Source organism: Neophocaena asiaeorientalis, unplaced genomic scaffold, assembly GCF_003031525.2.
Source record: "Neophocaena asiaeorientalis asiaeorientalis breed wild unplaced genomic scaffold, Neophocaena_asiaeorientalis_V1.1 scaffold131, whole genome shotgun sequence".
NCBI lineage: Eukaryota > Metazoa > Chordata > Mammalia > Artiodactyla > Phocoenidae > Neophocaena > Neophocaena asiaeorientalis.
This window is the reverse complement of record NW_020173201.1, coordinates 1,391,934-1,412,314: the sequence shown is the minus strand read 5'-3', so window position 1 is coordinate 1,412,314 and position 20,381 is coordinate 1,391,934. Positions and strand designations below refer to the sequence as shown.

The window sequence follows — 20,381 nt, the reverse complement described above, 5'->3', positions numbered from 1 at the left end:
TATCATTTGATTTGTAAACCCTAAGTAGCCCAGCATGGCAAATGTTACCCTGATTTTTGTGGACAAGGCAGTGAGCTTAGAAAAGCAGCATAGTGGAATGGAAGGAGCATAGATTTGGGAGTCAGCTAGACCTAAAGTGTAGCTTAAATCCTTGCTCCGCTACTTATCAGTTATGTAATAAAAGATAAACTCCTTAACCTTAGTGAGCCTTAGTTTTCACATCTCTAACATGGTAAAAACCCTTAACTTGTAGGGTGCTTTTTAGGTTTGTTGGAAGAATATATTTTCAGAATATTGTTTGCCAACTGGGGGTGATCTCCTTCCACCTTGTCTGGGTATTTGGCAATGTCTGGAGACATTTTTGGTGGTCACAGTCCCGGGGGTAGGGGGGGTGGTCAAAGGGTGGAAGCTGTTGGCATTTGTCTCAGAGTAGAGGCCGGGAATGCTGCTAAACATCCTACAGTGCACAGAACAGCCTCATCCACAACAAATAATTGCCTAGCCCAGACTGCCAACACTGCTGAGGTTGAGAAACTCTGGTTTAGAGGTGTAAGTGTCTGGTATATTATTATAAGTATAATATTTGATAAGTCAGTACCTTTGTCCTTAGGTTGTGGTATTTAAGGTGAAATTGCTAATAAATGATAGAGCTAGGCTTTTAATATCTATTTTTTCTGACTGCTGCTAGGCCAGTATTCTTTATAATAACTTTTTCCACAAATCATATCCCTGGTAACAAAAAAGGGTTTATTTGAAGAAGGCTCATGTGTGACTGACTGATTGTGAAGGTGTTGCTTTGAACTTCTGTCAGAAAAGGCTGAAGATGTTTTCAATAAACGTGTAAGTATATTGCAGTATATGAGGTATTCAGAAGGGTGTTACATAGAACTCTAACAGGATGGATATGCTTTATTAAAGCATTTTTCTTTTCATTTTTATATTGCCATTAGTTTTAAAAGTAATTCTTAGCTTGCTTCCTTTAGTTATGTAATTAAGAGGTACTTTGCTCACAGGATACTTGTTTTGTGCTGTTTAATTCATTCTTTAATCTTCTGCTTTTTTTTTCTAAAGCTGTTTTTGTTACAGTCAGATGTGGTGAAGTTAAATCTGCTTATGTAAAATGGCAAATTTCTGACAAGTTATAAGAATTTCTCATATCTTTCCAGATGAAGTAGGGCCAACTCTAAGGTTCTCTGATGCATGTGTTACATTCTTTTCTAGACCCTAAATTTGCTATGTCAGCCTGTTGAATTAAAGTGCTGTATTTATCTACATTAAAAACTTGCGTTAGTGTGTGAAAGTTTTAGAAAAAAATTGGGATGGAGTTTTAGACTAGTCCAGAGATGAGAAGATGCCAAGGGGGTAGCTTAGTGGATTCTGAATTTTGTTTTGTTTTTAGGGCAGACAAACATAATTACGAAAGTGTTCTAGGAATTGATTGTTTGCTATGATTTTTTTCTGTTCACTTGATATTACAATTTACTTTGCCACTCAACTTTGCACAGGCAGATTAAAATGTCAAGGCCTATTTTAAAAATCCTTATGAAATTTAAGTTTTGACTGTTATGATTCTTTGTGAAATTACAGGAGATAGAGATACTAATATTTTAAAACCAGGACTGCTAATCATGTGATAGCTTCACATTTATTAAGAAAAACAAGTAACATTTATTATTGTAATTTAATTGAATAAATATGGTATTTATTTCAGTATATGAATAAAACATTCCATTTGCTTTACTGTACTTAAGAATATTTCTTTTATAAAAACTAACTAAAAATTTAAAAAAATTACTCATTGTCCTACTTCTCTGAAACTTCATATTTCCATGTTAGCTTCTAGTTTTTGTTCATATGCATTTATTTTAAAATATAATTCATCATAGTGAACTTAAAGGTGTGTGTGTGTTTTAACAATTTCCAAAGCACCTCATAATTATTTTAAATGGCGAAGTCATCAGAAATATTTGTTTCTCTGTAGTTATACATTAAACATCTATCCAATATTTGGCCAATTTGTTTTTCTGCCCTTTTCAGATTTTCTTTAGTGTGGATTTAAGCTGACCTAAATATTAGAAAAGGTTTTCATGATTTTGATTCACAAAATCATAGTCTCTTACACAAAAAAATAGCTGAAGTTTGAAGTCTAGAAGCTTTTTTTTTCCTTATTTACTTACAGGATAGTTATTGCATATTTAAAATTTAAAGCATATTTTAGTTATGTAAAAGTGAGGCAAAATAAAATGTATCTAAACACTTTTGATCTGTCAAATTTTCTTTTGCTATTTTCTATTCCTATTACTAATAGGAATAGTAATCCTATTGTGTTGAAATTAAAGTGGATATAGAAGTAATTTGAATAAACTGTCACATCACTTTATACTAAAGTTGTTATAACCCTGTTGCTGTCCTCTCTTTAATCAGAAAGGGTATGACTTAAGATGTTACTGTTCCGTAGAGCATATTTTGAATGATACAGTTTATATTTGCTTAGTTGCCTTGGTGATAGTAATTGGTGATAGTGATTGATGCAGGTTTGATGTGCATTTGCATTTATAATCAATATTAATTTTTGTGGTAAAAAATTGCATTTGTTTGTATCAAATTTTAATTTTAAGTATCAGTTACTAAAGCATGGAAATAATTTTAACCTTATTAGCCAAATGATAATTCTCAATGAATTTATTCATGTAGTTAGAAAAAAAATATTGTGGAAGAAACAAACTTTTCTCTTTTTTAAACACAGTTACTTGTTAGAGTAACATTTTTCCAAATGAGATAAAAGTGTTTCAATTCTTTTTTTTTTTTTTTTCGGTACGCGGGCCTCTCACTGTTGTGGTCTCTCCCGTTGCGGAGCACAGGCTCCGGACACGCAGGCTCAGCGGCCATGGCTCACGGGCCCAGCCGCTCCGCGGCATGTGGGATCTTCCCGGACCGGGCCACGAACCCTGTCCCCTGCATCGGCAGGCGGACTCAAGCACTATGCCACCAGGAAAGCCCTGTTTCAATTCTTAAACATAAGGAAATGTTAATCTAGATGTGGGGTACCTTCTTGGGTGTTAATGAAAATATAATGAAGGCAAAAATGTTTTGTTTGTAAGTAAATATATGTATTTTTTTAAAACTCAAGAAGCAATCTAATATATGAATAGTTTTCATGGACTAGTGGTAGGAAATCTAAATAAATAACTTAGTATACGGAAAGTATACAATTTTTCATATCTAGGTTCTGTGTAGTGTGAGCAAGTTTATATCTAATACTGTAAAATACACTGAGGTACTGGTTATTAAGGCTAGATTCTTCTTGATAATGAAAAGGTCACACAGATTGTGATTTTTGTATAGTGTCCAAAAAGTAAGGTTTGCCATCTGTTACACAAATATAGGAAAAAGTTAAGATAATCTAGTGATATAAGTGGTTTTGACACTTCTCTTTTTGGAATCATCTATTAATTACAATTTTTAAAAACTAATAGCAAATTTTAAGCTTTTGCAAAAATAAAACTTAATGGTTATGCCAGTGTTGATACTTTTCTACTAAAATACAAAGATAGCGGTTGGGAACTAAAGATTATGTAATGAAAGCCTGGCTTTTAGTCATTTACTTTTAGAAGATTGGATATTTAAGTGGAAACATCGTGTTTTAACTTGAGGTATTAAGTTATACAATATTTTGATACTGTAGTTATACAAGATTTTTAAACTGTAGTTTCCCTAAGAGTTGATATATAGGAATTCATTATTACAGAACTTAATCAGGAATCTGATTGAATAAGTATTCCTTAAAGATTTGCTTAAATATTTTTCAAGTTCTCTTCTTTCTTCTACCATAACTCACTTCTTGTCTGTATGCTAGTAAATGAGTTTCCCCTAAAATTTTGCTGTTGCATTTTGAACCACTGCAGTAGTTGTTTCTATAACTTAATTTCTTTTCACCCCCAAGAATTTAATCTTGCCGAGTTGCATAGAAGTCTTTAAAATTGCATATTGGGCTTAATAAGATCTGATTAATTTTAATCTACTTTGTTTTATTTATTATGTTGACATTGTTTTTTATTGAGAAGTTTGTTACCATGCCAAGTGATTAATATGATCAGATATAATATTTCAGTTTAGATACCATTTTGAATTTATGTCCTCAAATTCAGCTGTGTCCAGGGTTTCTATTTTCCGTGTAAGAAACATCTTGCCAATTTCAAATTAATGTCTGATGAAAGTAGATTGTTTTACTAACATCAGTTTATAGATTTTGTTCATTCCTGAATTGTAGGCCATGAACAGAATGTTGCCTTTGTGTACCTTTTTGGATAGATAGTGTGTACATAAATTATATCTCTTACATGAAGTGTGGTGCATGTGTAGGTGAGATTTTTTTATCCAAATACTAAAAGTGTAAAAGTCTTCACCTGTTCTGTTTACTTAATAGTATTTAAATGGTGTGAGGTGTTAAGAGCTCCTTTCCCCTCTTTTCATTTCTGTCCCTCCTGTCTAACTTGGTATTTTTGTTTTTCTGTATGTTAAACGTTATGGTTTTTGTTTCCTTTTTGGGGTACGCGGCCTTTCACTGTTGTGGCCTCTCCCGTTGCGGGGCACAGGCTCCGGACGCGCAGGCTCAGCGGCTATGGCTCACGGGCCTAGCCGCTCCGCGGCATGTGGGATCTTCCCGGACCAGGGCACGAACCCGTGTGCCCTGCATCGGCAGGCGGACTCTCAACCACTGCGCCACCAGGGAAGCCCCAAACGTTATGTTTTTAAAAGTTTATTTACTGTTGAAAAAGTTAGTAGCCCTTAAGTTAGTTTTTTCTTTAATGTTTCAGTCTAATTAGTTTCCAAGATTTTTACTGTGTTCTCCTGTGAATATGAAGATTCCACAACTAACCGTGATCAGTAATTGTGTTTTCTCCCCCATTTGCAATATTGGATTCATACTAATAATGGTATCCCTTGAGGAACATGCTGTCTAAAATTAAGTGTTATCAGTTCAAAGCAGGCAATGTACCTTATTCTCATAGCTGTTAGTATATTCTAAAATTGCATATTATTAAATCTTAAGATGAATTTTGACTAGTATTTTAGTATATGTAATTTCAGATCTTTTGGATAATATACTTATTCAAGCAGTTATAAATTGATATAATAATTAAAATACCATCAGTGGGAATATGAATCATATTATACAGTAGTATTAGAACAAGGCACTTATCATAAAATCAGTAATATGACTCTTACCAATAGAGTAATGAATGCCAGTATGTGTGCCTTCATATTTTAAAATCTATATGAATTTCTAGTTTATATTGTTCTTATCCAGATTAAAATACTGCACTTAGGCAAAACTTTTTGCTAATTGAGGAAAAAAGTCATTTCCAGATGATTTTCTGACTTAAGATATGGAATAAAGAGATTTGATTTTATAATATTAAAAGTGAAATATGAAATGAAACAGCACACACTTGTTTGGAGCTTTTCTCCTTTAAAATGTTTCAAATCAACAGGACTTTCTTTGAAAAGTAAATTTGATTGTTAGAAGTAAATTTTAAAATCTTGCAGTTTTGGCTAAATTAATAGGAAAAAGAAAATCCACTTGTTGGAGACACATTTGTATTAGAACTTTGTTTTCTTAGTACCTTGTGTGTGTGTGGTAGTTTTTGAATGTTAGGAAATTTGTTCATGATTGTATCTAAAAGATCAATTCAGTTACAAATCTTGGAATCTTTTTGTTCCTTCCAGAATGCAGTTTGCTAATATTGAGTGAATTGGCACTAAACGTTACTGGCCTTTGTTGTCAAACTACAAATCCCTTGGCATCTTGTACCTTAACTCTTTGAATGTCTTTTTTCTGTAAAAGTTAATGGCCTTTTATCTTTTTGCATAGCTATAGAGTAGCCAAAACTAATGTTTTAGGTAGTCACTTCTATTAAAATAAATGATAAAAGAATGGCTTTTATAATAGAATGATATTACAGAAGTAATTTATAAATCTAACATTGAATATGAATATTAGAGCATAAAAGACACCCTCTTATGTACTTCAGAGTAATGATGGATTGATATAATTTTAACTTTTACAGTCTTTAATATGCTTTATTAAGATTTTATGGTAGAAAACTAATTAGAATTAACATTTGGCTTGGTTCAGGTATATAATGTGGATAAGTATGTCTAATGCATGTTGTTGAACTGATAATCTTTTTGAAAGTTGTTATGTGTTACAGCCATAATTTGTTTGATTTGTCATTGGTAGTCAATCTTAGATGTTTTTTAGTGGGAGCAACACTTTAGGGAGGGGTGTGTGTGTGTGTGTGTGTGTGTGTGTATTTTAACAGCAGCAGAGTTCTGAAACAGGAAATCAGTCTTATCGTATTCATCCAGAGACCTAGGAAGAAGGTAATTGTTTGGTATACTCGTTAAAACCAGTTAGTTGGGCAACTTAAATTTTTAGAGGTTCACAGATGTAGGCTTGAACAGTTGTGGATATATTATTTCATTATTAACAAACTACTCCGGAGAAGAATTGGTTCAGTTAGTTGAGAGGACTAATAATCCCTCAGCTAATACACTAGAAAATTGTACTTTGGATTTTAGACTATTGCTTGCATTATCAGTGACTTGATATTTTTCCATGGCTCTAATTTGATTAAATTTAAATAAATTTCAGTGCCTTGATTATTCCTTTAAAAAGATTTTTTTTAACCTCAGTGTAATCAATATATCTAGCTTGAAATGTTTTCAAAATGATTCTTAAATTTGAACAATTTAATAGAAAAAAGTTACTTCTATTTCAGATATTTGTCACTGGAAATTATCTTTCCCTGTTTGTTAATGTACATATGAACATAATTAGATCCTTGTAATCAGTGTTTTCATACTGTTCTGTGTTCTCTTTTATCACAGATTTTTATCTGTCGATGGATACTTATTTTAATAGCTATATAGGTAATATTTCATCAGGCTAAATATCGTGGTTTGCTAAACAGCACTATTGTAAATAACCTTTGTATAGTTTTTTTTCTTTGGTTTGTTTTTTTAGATTATATTGTTAGAGTGGGATTGTTGGAATAAAAGATACAGCAGTTTCATGGCTCTATAGGTTGCAGGTTTCTTGTTTTTTTTTTTAAGATGCTCGTTCCTTTATTTATTTAGTTTATTTATGTTTTTGGCTGCATTGGGTCTTCATTGCTGCGCGCGGGCTTTCTCTAGTTGCAGCGAGTGGGGGCTACTCTTCGTTGTGGTGCACGGGCTTCTCATTGAGGTGGCTTCTTGTTGCTGGACACGGGCTCTAGGCATGCGGGCTTCAGTAGTTGTGGCACGTGGGCTCTAGATCGCAGGCTCAGTAGTTGTGGCGCATGGGTTTAGTTGCTCTGCAGCATGTGGGATCTTCCTGGTTCAGGGCTGGAACCCTTCTCCCCAGCATTGGCAGGCGGATTCTTAACCACTGCACCACCAGGGAAGTCACATGGTTGCAGATTTCTTGCCAAACGAACCAGTTTATAGTTTTGTTTCTAAGTGGAAGAATTACTAGCAATTCTTGATATTACCTTAGAAGAATGTAATTTTTCATTTAGAAAGTGAGATATAAACTTGTGTAAACTTTTCAGTCAAGAAGAGTTGGTATAATATAAAAACATCAAAGAAAGTTGTGAGGTTCAAATTGCTTGGAGAAGTAGAAAACTTTAGTGGAGTTCCTAAGTTATTTGGCAGTCAGTTTTCCTTTCTGGTTTGGCACTGCTAGCAGATAATTAAAAAGTGTTAAAAGGAACCTAAAATTTATGCTAAAGTGAATTTAAGTTAATATAATTTGTTTATGAAAACTGTCTTGAGTTGCCTTGTAATGAGACATTTAAACTAAAAAATAACAGGACATTTCTAACTTATGCAACCTCAAATAATAACAACCCCTTATTTACAATTGTAGACCCCTTTGCAGTTTTACAGATTTAAAGATATTTCCGATATCGCATTTGATCTTTGAAACAACCGGTGAAGAAGTTACAGCAAGTGTTATTATCATTGTTTTACAGAAAAACAAAAATATTTGAGGCTCAGAGATTAACTTAATCTGAAGTCTAGGCTTTTAAGTTGCAAAGCTAAGAATGGAATTCTGGTTTTCTATATTAAATGACAGTATGCATTAAGTACTTAGTACAGGGCCTGTCATCTAGTAAATATTTCAGAGTTCCTGTGTCCTGTGTTGTTCCTGGACATTTCTTCTTTATTCTTAAAATTCCCATCTTTTTGAGCATTCTTTCTCTTCATATTTCTGTAGTTCATGCTTTTGTATCTACGTACGCTTTTCATTTTAGAAAATAAAATTTTATGCTGCATTAATTTGGTCTGTACAGGGATGATTATATGATGTATATTAGGGCAGATGATCTTAAATACTGAACAATTAACACTTTATCAACTGGGAAATTCAAGGAACTCCTATTTCTGCTTTCCTCCCAATAGAATCATCAGAAACCAGATCCAAACATTTAACACACTTATTAGGGAAAAATAAAATCTAGTTAAGAAATATAAAATCTTTTATTAAATGAGAAAGTCATAGAAGTCTATGAGCATGGCTGGTATTTAAAACATAATGTGATTATAAAAGTTGATAATGTGGATTAACTGTGACATACTTGGAAAGTATTTGTTAAATTTAAACCTGTTAAAATTTGTTGAAAGAAATGTAAAGCTGATGTAGTTAATGAATCAGTGGCTGAATTTCTTTTCCTCTCACCTGAGCCTTAAGTGTCTGTGAGTTGAAAGCACTGACAGAAATCAGGGAAAAAGCTCCAGAAATTCCTCGAAAATGAAATTAAATGGTGATGTCCTGGTATTTGCTAACATGCTTTTGATTCTTGTTGTCTTTTGTTAGTCTGACTTTATTCCTTTACTCCCGCTGCCAGTTTAGCTCAGTGTTCCTCTTGTGAGCCAGGCAACTTGAGATTTGCTTTTGAAACTTTTTGATCACTACCTCTCTAAAATCTGTATGTCACTTTTTATTTGACCTGTCGTGTTCCACGTATGCTATAGCTTCACATTGTACAACTTTCAGTTAACTAGAATTCTAAAAATAGCTTTTATGTGGTCTGTGGAAATAATTTTCCTTAAAATAATTATGGCAGGAAAAATAAGTAGTTATTGGTTTGTATACGAGCACTGCACTTCAGTTTATAAGTTAAGGGATAAGTATATCTATATACTATACAGAGTACTACAGAGAAACTTTTCAGAACTGCTTTACTGTTAGTAATTATCATATTTATTTATTTTTAATTAATTAATTTTTGGCTGTGTTGGGTCTTCGCTGCTGTGTGTGGGCTTTCTCTAGTTGTGGTGAGCAGGCTTCTCATTGCAGTGGCTTCTCTTGTTGCAGAGCACGGGCTCTAGGTGTGCGGGCTTACGTAGTTGTGGCACATGGGCTTCAGTAGTTGTGGCTCGCAGGCTCTCGAGCGCAGGCTCAGTAGTTGTGGCGCACGGGCTTAGTTGCTGTGCAGCATGTGGGATCTTCCCGGACCAGGGCTCGAACCCATGTCCCCTGCATTGGCAGGCAGATTCTTAACCACTGCACCATCAGGGAAGCCCCCAGTAATTATCATATTTAAAATAAGATTCAATCTGTGTCAGGAACACATTGTTATAAAATATAGCTTAGGGAGCTATTTTTTCCTTCCCTTGTCATTTTAATAAAATGGCAATAGAATGGTAAGTAGTAAAATAAAGTATCTTAGGGAGCTATTTTTGGTTGTTATCCTCTATTTGAAAATTCAAGGTAAATTTATAGTTTAAACCCCATTAATTTAGGCTCAAATAAATTTCTGAGATAAGGTAGACTCATGAGATCTCAAGTCACAAGTTTTTTGAAAGATGTTTTGTTAATTAGAGGTAACTTCGAACATATTTTTAGTGTTTTAAGTTATGCTTGGATGCTTAGAACAGCCAATAAAAAATTATTTAACTCATAGTAGCCACATTATTTTATAATAAGTCATTTATATTATGGGTTGAATCAACTTCTGTGCACAGATTTTAAAACTTAACTATTATTTATTCATTATTTTCTTTGGGACAGTGTTCTGTGGTGTGAAGGGATTGTTGTAGCACTTGAATCAAACATGGTATACTGTATATAATTATCAGAACTCATAAACCAGTCACTTAAGATCTTTGTATTTATGTAAATTATACCTCAATTAAAGGAAAACAAAACACATTTTAACATGTTTACTTGAAGGAGGGGGAGTGGGGAAAGACTGTCCAGTGCATATCAGATCTCCTGTAGCTATGGTGGCATCCGACCTAGGCAAGATAGTACCATGTATGCATTTCTTACTCTCTCCTTGTTGCATGTGCAGGAGCCACTGGGAAAGAAAGCTTTTTTTTCCTTTTGGAGTTATATTTTGCATATGTTCTTAAGTAAAAAGGCAAATTGATATAGTAAAGATTTTAAAGAGTTAAAGATTCTGTTGGGTTTTGATGTTCTTTAGAAGGGTTAGGTTATTCAACAAGTCATTGTCATTGAAAACCAACCAAATAGCGGTGGGCTCTTAAGATCTATGGTTATACCATTTGTTCAGTTCATAGACATCACTGTGTTCTAGGCATTGTTCATATATTAAATCATTTAATCTTTATAACAACCCTATATGATAGGTACTTTTATTAGCCCACTTTTATTTTTCAAAATAATATCCAGTAAGTGCAAGTTAAGTGTATTCTGTATTAGAAGTCATATATATATATATATTTTTCCCCCCACCTCAGTTATTCCTATTTGGTTTAAATTGTCTAAAAAAGTATGTCATAAAAATTTTAATGGGAAGCAAAAAAGTCATATGTTAGAAAGGTTTTATTTATTGACATAATTCTTGGCATGAGAAATGTTTGCCTCAAAATTGAGCATTCATAAGTTGCTGACATCAGTTTTGGAAATACCAGTAGATTTTTGTATTGTCTTTTAGAAGTTTTTTAGTTTTAACATGTGATTAGTAACTTACTTTCATTTGAATATGCTTCCTTTGAAAATTTTATATTTTTACTATTGATTTGGAAGTATAGAAAATCTTAATCTTTTGAGGCAGAATGGTACAAAAAGTTTGGGCGTTAGAGTTACGTACATAATGGGTTTGAATTGTAACTACTTGCTGGCTTTGGGACCAATCTTTTTGACCCTCAATTTCATCATCTATGAAGTGGTAATGTTACTTCATAGGATTGTTAGGATTAAATGAGAATGTATTTGGCGTACTGTCTGGGACATGTTCTCTGTTTTTCTAATTTATGATGGATGCCAAAGTGTTGGGTAAAATCTCAAACTGTATGAATAGGGAAGTTGGGAGTCTGAGGAAAAATGAAACCTTAAGAAGGCTAAATTCCTAGATTCTATTTAAAGGAAGGATTGGATTATTGCTCTGCAAGAAACTCCCATGCTGATCCTGGCCTTTGACTCCTTATCTGTCTGATTGAATTGAACTTCCTGTCACAGCATCCTTAAAACCAGACCTAATCTTCTGTCAGTCCTGCCACCTTCTCCATAAAGCTTTGTGTGTGAGCTATACTGGACTGCTCACTTTTTCTGAATATTTTATGTATTTCCATGTATCTGCTCTACCCTCTGTTTGAAATGTTGTAATTGTTCTCGTTTCTTCTTCTGTTTACTGGTGTATGACCTATTTCTTAAGGATTATCTAACATACTACTACCTACTTTGTGAAGCTGTATCTCTGCCTCTACAGAATTAATTCCTCTTTCTCTGGCTCTTAAAATATCTTGATCTTATGTATATATAATGGGGCCTTTGGCATAGTTGTATGTCTGTGCGTCTGTCTTCCCTGATAGAATAGGAACTCCTAGAGTGCTGTAATCTTTGCTTACTTAGTCTTATGTTCTCAGTGCCCCTTGCACAATGTTCAGTGTGTTTTTGAATGTTCAAAATGTGTTTGGACATTATTATTAGTTGCTGACATCAGTTTTGGAAATCTGTAAATTCAGTCGGCCCCCTCCTAATTAAGTAAATAGAGGGGGCTGACTGAACTTACTTTAAGAGTATATAACATCCCCAGTTATGTGTAGTTACTGATAAGTATTTTTCTTAAGTAAGTTAACCAAGCCCTTTCCAGCCTTATTTACTTTATTAGTTAGTATTCATAGTACACGGATAAATTTGAGTTTAGTCCTTGTTAAAATGACTGCATTTCAAGGGGCTTTATATTTCTATGCTTTTCTTTCTTTCTTTCTTTTTAAATTTATTGAATGAAGTACAGTGTTTCAGGAGTACAGCAAAGTGTTTCGGTTTTATATATATATATATGATTTTAAGAATATATATATTCCTTTCCATTATAGGTTATTCAAGATATTGAATATGATTCCCTGTGCTGTGCAGTAGGTCCTTGTTGTTTATCTATTTTATATATAGTAGTGTGTATCTGTTAATCCCAAATTCCTAATTTATCCCTCCCCCCACTTCTATGCTTTTCTATAAGGCTAGAATCTTACTAGCATTCTCACAGAAATTAATGGTTAGGTAAGTTTGTTAGTAGTAATAAAAATTTTTTTACATAAAAAATTTTCTGTTGCATTGCTCAGAAAAACTTGGCATTATTTCAATTTATATTTTTTACTAAAATGTATTTATAATTTTTTAGGTAGGAATTCCAGATTTGTGGCAGCTGCCACTGCTTTGGGTTCCCTACTGCTGCCTCATTTTCTTCTGACTGTTATTTCCCATTTTCTTATGTTTCTACTCTATAAGACAGAGTTAAAAAGTAAAGATGATTCATTTTCAGGAATTGTACTGCTTTAGGCTTAATTTGAGCCTCTGTTCTGGTTTTTTTTTTTTTGCGGTACGCGGGCCTCTCACTGTTGTGGCCTCTCCCGTTGCGGAGCACAGGCTCCGGACACGCAGGCTCAGCGGCCATGGCTCACGGGCCCAGCCGCTCCGCGGCATGTGGGATCTTCCTGGACCGGGGCACGAACCTGTGTCCCTTGCATTGGCAGGCGGACTCTCAACCACTGCGCCACCAGGGGAGCCCTGTTTTGGGTTTTTGTGTGTGTGTGTGAGTGGATACAATATGCTAAAACATTTTGTTAATTGAATAAGAGCTACATTTTTAAGTGGGGCTACTTTCTTATGTGAGAATAATAGATGACAGCTAATATTCGTGATGTTAAAAATGTTAATCCTAACGGTTTTCTTTTGGAGTCTTTATAGTAGAAGAACCCTTTGAGGTTGAGGGTGAATTTATGTATTCTTAAAGTGACAAAAATTGTTCCTGGCCCATAGTAAAAGCTATTTAAGTCTTAGATACTTTTATTATTATACTTTTTTTTTTTAAAGAAATTCAGCATTTTAAAAAACTACATACAAAGCTGATTGTAAGTCATATAGGGAAAGACAATATTTTGTCAAGACACTTAGTAAATAGATTTGGAGATAATTATAAAACTCGTTATAGAGGGCTTCCCTGGTGGCGCAGTGGTTGAGAGTCCACCTGCTGATGCAGGGGACGCGGGTTCATGCCCCGGTCCGGGAAGATCCCACATGCCGCGGAGCGGCTGGGCCCGTGAGCCATGGCCGCTGAGCCTGCGCGTCTGGAGCCTGTGCTCCGCCATGGGAGAAGCCACAACAGTGAGAGGCCCGCGTACCGCAAAAAGCAAAAAACAAAACATCTGTTATAGAAATAGTACAGATGCATCATACCAAAAACACAGAACAAGCAAAAATGAGAAAAAATATATATTCCTACCATCTAGAGATTATTACTTTTAGTACTTTAGTTTGTAATCTTTTTGTCTACATAATTTAATTAAGTATACAGGTATACTGTATATGTTTTCTTTTATCAAAATGGTGTCACACTGTACCTTCGCTCTTGAAACCATTTTTTCAGTCAATAATGTCTACTCTTCCATTTCTGTAAATTTTCATCTCAGCCAATCCTCGGATCATATTAAAATTTCTTAAAATGTCCTTAATGGCTGGTTTGTCTAAAACAGTAACCAGAACAGGATTGTACCAGTGAACTTGACTGTTAGAACACTTATGTCTTTCTAAATCAAGGATAACTACCCATCCCTCCCCTCCTCACCTTTTAAAATGATATTTGACTTTTTAAAAAGATAATTTGAAAGAGACTGCATCATGTCTGACAGACCTTTTGAATTTGTCCAGATTATGCTCATAATGTCATTTAGCTTGTTCTATCTCATATAGTGTCTGTAAGTTAAAATTTATATCTCTAAGTGCTTGGTGGATTCGCAGCTTGAAGATGATTTGGCTATCATAGATGATGCTGTGTTCTTCATATTGCAGCACATCAAAAGTTATGTGATCTCTACTTAACTTTCTTGGTAATGCTGAGATTGACCACTGAAATTGGGTGATGACAGTCTTTTCTGCCCATTATTCAATTATATTTGTCTTCTTACATTAGAAGATATTTTGTGCAGTGTTACTTCGGCTCTGTACGAAAGTTCAGATCCTCATTATCTAATACCTATTGGTTTAGCACCATTTGTTGATCCTTGCCTAAATCAATAATTTTATTAGGGCTTGCAAAGTTTGATTTTCCTAATTCTGTCTTTTTATGTTTATTAACTGGTATTTTCTGTTGCGTTTGCTTTATGAAATGGAGTTATTTGCTTTCTCTGAAATAGAGTTCCTACAGGAAAAGTAGGATAAATCCTTAATCTCCCCCTTCACCAATTTCAAAGTAAAGAACTATTCCAATAGCCACTTTTATCAAAAGTTATAAATGAAAATAATTTTTTATTTAGTTGCTCTAACTTTTTCTGTTTTGAGTATCTTTATAGACTCACGGGTTTTCATTTTATTCAGTATTCTTTAATTTACTACCATTTAAAAATTTTCTTTGATACTCAGTTTGTCACACATTGAGCCATTGTGATATCCTTCATGCTAGCTCCTATGTCTGTTTGATATAGACCACTAATCTCTGTATGCCTTCCTGCTTTTTGGCACAGAAAGATATCCCAGGCTCACCTTGTACCTTCCCTGCCCCAGATCTGACATCAACCAGTTTTCCAAGGAGTTGGTACCCTTTAGTGTATTATGATATTAGGGATGAAATCGGGTTCTAGAAGTGTTTACTACTGCTAAGGTGACATACTTTTAAGCCATTTCTTTGAAAAGACCTAAACAATATAGAGTTCTACAAACATGAGTTCACATTAATATTCAGTTATTACTTGAGTTCTTGATTTTATAATGGTATCTCTTTTCTCTTACAGTAATAATCATGAATCTTCAAGTCATTAACATAACTTCATTGTTTTTTCCTATAATATAAGGAAAAAAATTGAAGATATCAATACTGATATTATTAGAAATAAACTATCAGAAGAAGTTTAAAATTTCTTTTTAGCTCTCTTCCTTCTTAGAATACTTCCTGCCCAGAAGTACAGTAAAATTTGTGTCCAAATAACCCTTGAAATAAATCCTTTCTCCTGGTTACCAATTTGATATTTAATCAGATTTGTTTCAATGTGTGCTTCCCTCTTTCCCCTCCCCTTCTCTATGAAGCAACCATTTTTGTTAGTTTCTCAGTTATCAGTGTGTGTGTGTGTGTGTGTGTGTGTGTGTGTGTGTGTGTGTGTGTGTTGGAGGGTTCAAATTCAAACAAAAATATGTATAAATATTTCTTTTATAAAATATCTCTTTTATACAAAAGGTAACATACTATATACTCTGTTTTGCACATTTTTTTCTTAAAATATTCTGTAGATCTGTCCAAGCAGTACTAGTAATCATAAAGGTAGAACATATAGTAATATAATCTTTTCTTAAATTATAATGATATATCAAAGTGAAAGCTTTTAGTAATTTAATAGTTATTTTTAGATTGAAAATAATACTGAAATAAGCTCAATAGTGTGAATACAGCAGAAATAAAGAAAAAAATCTTTAAAAGGGCACTGGATTTGGTGAATTTTAAATTGTATTTGGAAGATGAATGGGTCCAAGTAGGTGGGCATAGAGCTTTAGAGATGGTCTTGAGTGGCTTAAGGCAGATTAGCTTGGCTGGTTTCTGTGTCAGAAAATCATGAGATTAGAGAGGGTTGATAGAGCTCAAGAAATGAGAGCTAGTATGATGGACAAAATGCATAGAAATGTAGATTATTGGTGCTTTTTTATGGTTAAACTGATACAAATTTTTGAGGGTAGAAGTTTGTTTTATGCAACTGTAATATATAACATAAGTTAATAGAATGGGCATGCTAAATATTGATTACCTTGTTTGGAAATGAGAATAAGTTTCTACCTCAGTTCAGCATTATCAAGTCATAAATACCAAGGGCTAGAAGAGATCATAGTGGTCTTCTCAACCTAACTATTGTGTAGAATAGGAAAGGTTGAGTTGTCCAATTTATACAACTGTTTAGAGGCATAGCCAGTTCTTAAATCTGACTTTGTAACTCTTAATTGTATCTACTTTTCTCTATACTGTAGTACCTTTTACAACCATGAAAAATGAGAAGTTGTATGCTGTTTTTTGTTTTGTTTTTATTTTGAGTTTTGTCCTGATACTTTAGGACTGTAAATATGGAAGTTACCTTTTACCTTAGGTGCATTCTAAATATACTGAGTAGAAGGATTTAAAAATTGTTTTGTCATATAATTGTTTTGAGGATCTTTTTGGGGATCAGTGTATTTACCTGTATTTCTTAATTACACATGATGGCTTATAAGTAAATACATTTGACAATCTTTTATTAGCGTAGCTTGTAGTGGGGAAAGCTTCTTTTTATAATCAGCTAATGTTTTAAAACATGTACGTGTGGTTTGCATTGTTGTGTATTTCAATCAGCTAACGTTTTAAAATGTGTACATGTAGTTTGCATTGTTGTGTATTTCAATCAGCTAATGTTTTAAAATGTGTACATGTAATTTGCATTGTTGCATATTTCCTTAACTTAAGTACTCAGATATTTATCCAAACATTATTGCCATGGGGTTTCCTGCAGAAAGACTTGAAGGCGTATACAGGAACAATATTGATGATGTAGTAAGGTAAGAACTCTTTAATTTTCTGTTTCAAATATTGATGTATATTCGTGTTGTATTTTCATTTAGAAAAGATTTCTAAACCACAGAAAAAGATGTACATTGTGATGTAAACTTTATTTTTATTATGTTGGTGACCTATAACTGCTTTTTTCTTGCCTCACGTACCTACTCAGCCTCAGTGGGATAAAACTCATTTGATAAGAACTGACCTTTTACATAATCAGGTGTATGTGATATGATTTCATGGACTCCATAAAATGCCCCTCACCAGTTTAATGTCTGGATTCCATTACACTATGATTTTTGTCTTTTATTTCACAATTGGGTATTATTCTTAAAATCCTGAGTGGATTTATTCACTTAAATTTATTTATGCTAAGGTGTAGGTACCTGGTACCATGTAATTTTACATAGAGCAGTTTATAATGGGGCATAAGTGTACCAAGGACCTGAAGAAGTATTTGGTACAGGGGATCTAGAAAGGAGTTGCTGGGCATACCAAAGCCTAAGTGTTTGCTTTACAATTTTGCATAATTTTCTAAGTGTAATTATCATTCAGTTCTGAACAGTAGTTCTCAAGGCTCATTTAAATAATTTTAAATACATTTATGACCTAAGAGTACGTAATATATTTTATGAGAGAAGGAATTTTTGTCTGCTGTGTAAATAGTCAATATGTTTTCTAATTTCAGAGCAAAAAATATGTGTATAAATAAATTAACTGTAAAATGTCAGTAGGAAGTTTAATTGGCTTTTAAAAGTTAAAATTTTGGATTATTCCCTGTACTCTCAGAAGTATCTTTTTTGGAGACTTTCAATTTAAATATTTGGTGGTTATGAGAATTAAATGTTACAATGCGCAGGAAAACACTTTGTAAAGCTTTTTGCAGATGCAGAATCCTTTTTAAATAGTTGTCTTAGTATATAAGAGTATCTGTACTCTCACATGAGCTAGGCATAGTTGTTTTACTAAGTGGTTAATTTTTAGTAATTTGCTTTGAGCCAGAGTATATTTACATTTTTGCAGTATTGAGTTGTATCCAATTGGATTTTTGTAATGTTGTGTTCAGAATTAAATTTCAGTATCTACAAAAAACTCCCAGAGTTCTTTGTAGTTTCTGTTACGGTTATAGATGGTACATGAGGCTGTCAGAGGAACTATTTAAGAACTTGAAAATAGGAAATGAATTTGCCTTCTCATAGTTGGGCAGGACACGATGGAAGAATGTGTAATATCGCAGATCCATGGGAGCAACAGCTTGATATGGCTTAGTCAGTGATAATACCCATCTACAGAAAATGCAGTGAATGATAGAAAAAAGAATAAGAGGGGTAAAGTTTGACTCAAGAGATGGAGAATCTGGGAAATGAGCAGTGCAGTCATCAAACATGCGTTTGCTGCTGTGGTGCAGGAGTGTTTATCAGGCCTCTTTATGGCCTAGATGAAACATCTCTGAAGTCTGTCTACTTCACATTACTATAATTCTGTATTCAACCAAGTCAGGTTAATACTTATACGGAAAAGGAGTATGAGTACTCTGAGCAGAGGATGCGTTTTCTGATCACTGTAAGGATATCCTTGTGATAAATTATCCTAATTTTTACATTGTCCTCTTCTGAATGTGAATTAGTCTCTTTTGACTGAATTTACTGAGGCTGACTGATCATGTTTCAGATTACTGATAAAGTCCAGTTTCTGGTTCTATACGTATGACTATCAGATCTTAGGTTGTAATAACGTCATCAAGCAACTACTGTGCTGGGAAGTATTTTGATCTGTCATCTTCTGACTTCATAACCTCTGCTTTTATGCCTCTGAATTAAGATTCACACATTTAGCTTGTAATCAGGAACAAAGGTTGAAATTTATTCTATCTTCTTTAAAGTTTATTTTATCTAGCTTTTGACTTTTTCAAATGTCACTCTTGAAAAGAGTTTTATGTGTATGGATTGTTATTTAGCCAGTGGTTACTTTAGCCAACTGATCTTGTCACCCCAGTGATAATGGTAATAGCACATAAAAATGAAAAATTATCAACTGAACATAATAGCTATGCTGTGCTTGTTTTTTTTTTAATTTATTTTATTATTGTATTTTATTTATTTATTGTTTCTGGCTGCGTTCGGTCTCCGTTGCTGCGCGCGGGGCTTTCTCTAGTTGTGGCGAGCGGGGGCTTCTCATTGCAGTGGCTTCTCTTGTTGTGGAGCACGGGCTCTAGGTGTGCATGCTTCAGTAGTTGTGGCATGCAGGCTCAGTAGTTGTGGCGCACGGGCTTAGTTGCTCTGCGGCATGTGGGATCTTCCTGGACCAGGGCTTGAACCCGTGTCCCCTGCATTGGCAGGTGGATTCTTAACCACTGAGCCACCAGGGAAGCCCACTGTGCTTGTTTTGTTTTTGTTTGTTTGTTTTGGATTGGTGGATAAATGGCCAGTAAGGCTTTGTTGGCCTCAGTTACCTGCCCCCCTTAGTTTATGAGAAAGGATGAACAGTGACCAGGAAGGAAGATGTAGTTTTTCCTATGAAGTAAAATGAAAATAAATAATTCCTAAGTAGATTGAATGTTAGGATTAACCTCTCCATGGAAATGACTGTCTCTAGTACCTAAATAATTGATTTTCTTGAATGGCTTACACTATATTGGAGACACTAGTACTAATCAGTAATGATTCCTTTTCGGTTCAAAGATGATAACATCTCAGTGAAAAATGTATTTTCTTATATTTTTTCTGTTAACAAAAAGAAAACATTGGGATTTAGACATTGGGATGTCTAAAGAATACTTAAAATTACCTTTTCTTCTCTAATTCCATATTTTCCCTATGATTTTCCCCCCAAGCAGGAAATATTGTATAGAATTCAGACTTAGTTGTTGCTGTACGTCATTGCTTTGAGTAAAATAAAATCAAATTACAAATATCTTCATGCTTAAATTATTTAACTGTTTAGGGATATGGTTTATTATAGCAATGTGAGATTTTATACTTGAGGTACTCAAAGTAATACTTCTGTGACAGATATTTAACTTCTCCTTTCGAAGTTACCTCCTGGCATCAGGAATTTAATGTAAAAAATAAAAAGAGGTGAAAAAGAGAACCAAGTTGAAATTTTTTACTATCTTAACTGCAAATGTTTTCTTTAATAAGCGATCAGAATTGACAGGACAGGACAGGGTCATTTCATAGAAGGGAAGTTGAAGAACTAGCTCTTCCCAGATTTTTTTTTCTTCTTAATACTGCCTTCTCTCCCTGTTTTTTCTTGCCACTAAACTCTTGCTGTGACCAGCTGGTAATATGAAACAATGTTTTATTCAGATGATTGATTATTCTTTGATATGTATATTAATCTTGTGTGTGTGTGTGT

The 20,381-nt window shown here is 33.9% G+C and overlaps 1 protein-coding gene across 1 annotated transcript in view; it reads left to right on the top strand.

The window, feature by feature from the left end:
- PTEN (phosphatase and tensin homolog) overlaps positions 1–20,381 on the top strand; it is an 89,354-nt gene that overhangs the window by 9,720 nt on the left and 59,253 nt on the right. The window contains exon 2 of the mRNA XM_024744811.1: positions 16,939–17,023. Coding sequence (XP_024600579.1) covers positions 16,939–17,023 — 85 coding nt within the window. The remainder of the gene's footprint in view (positions 1–16,938; positions 17,024–20,381) is intronic.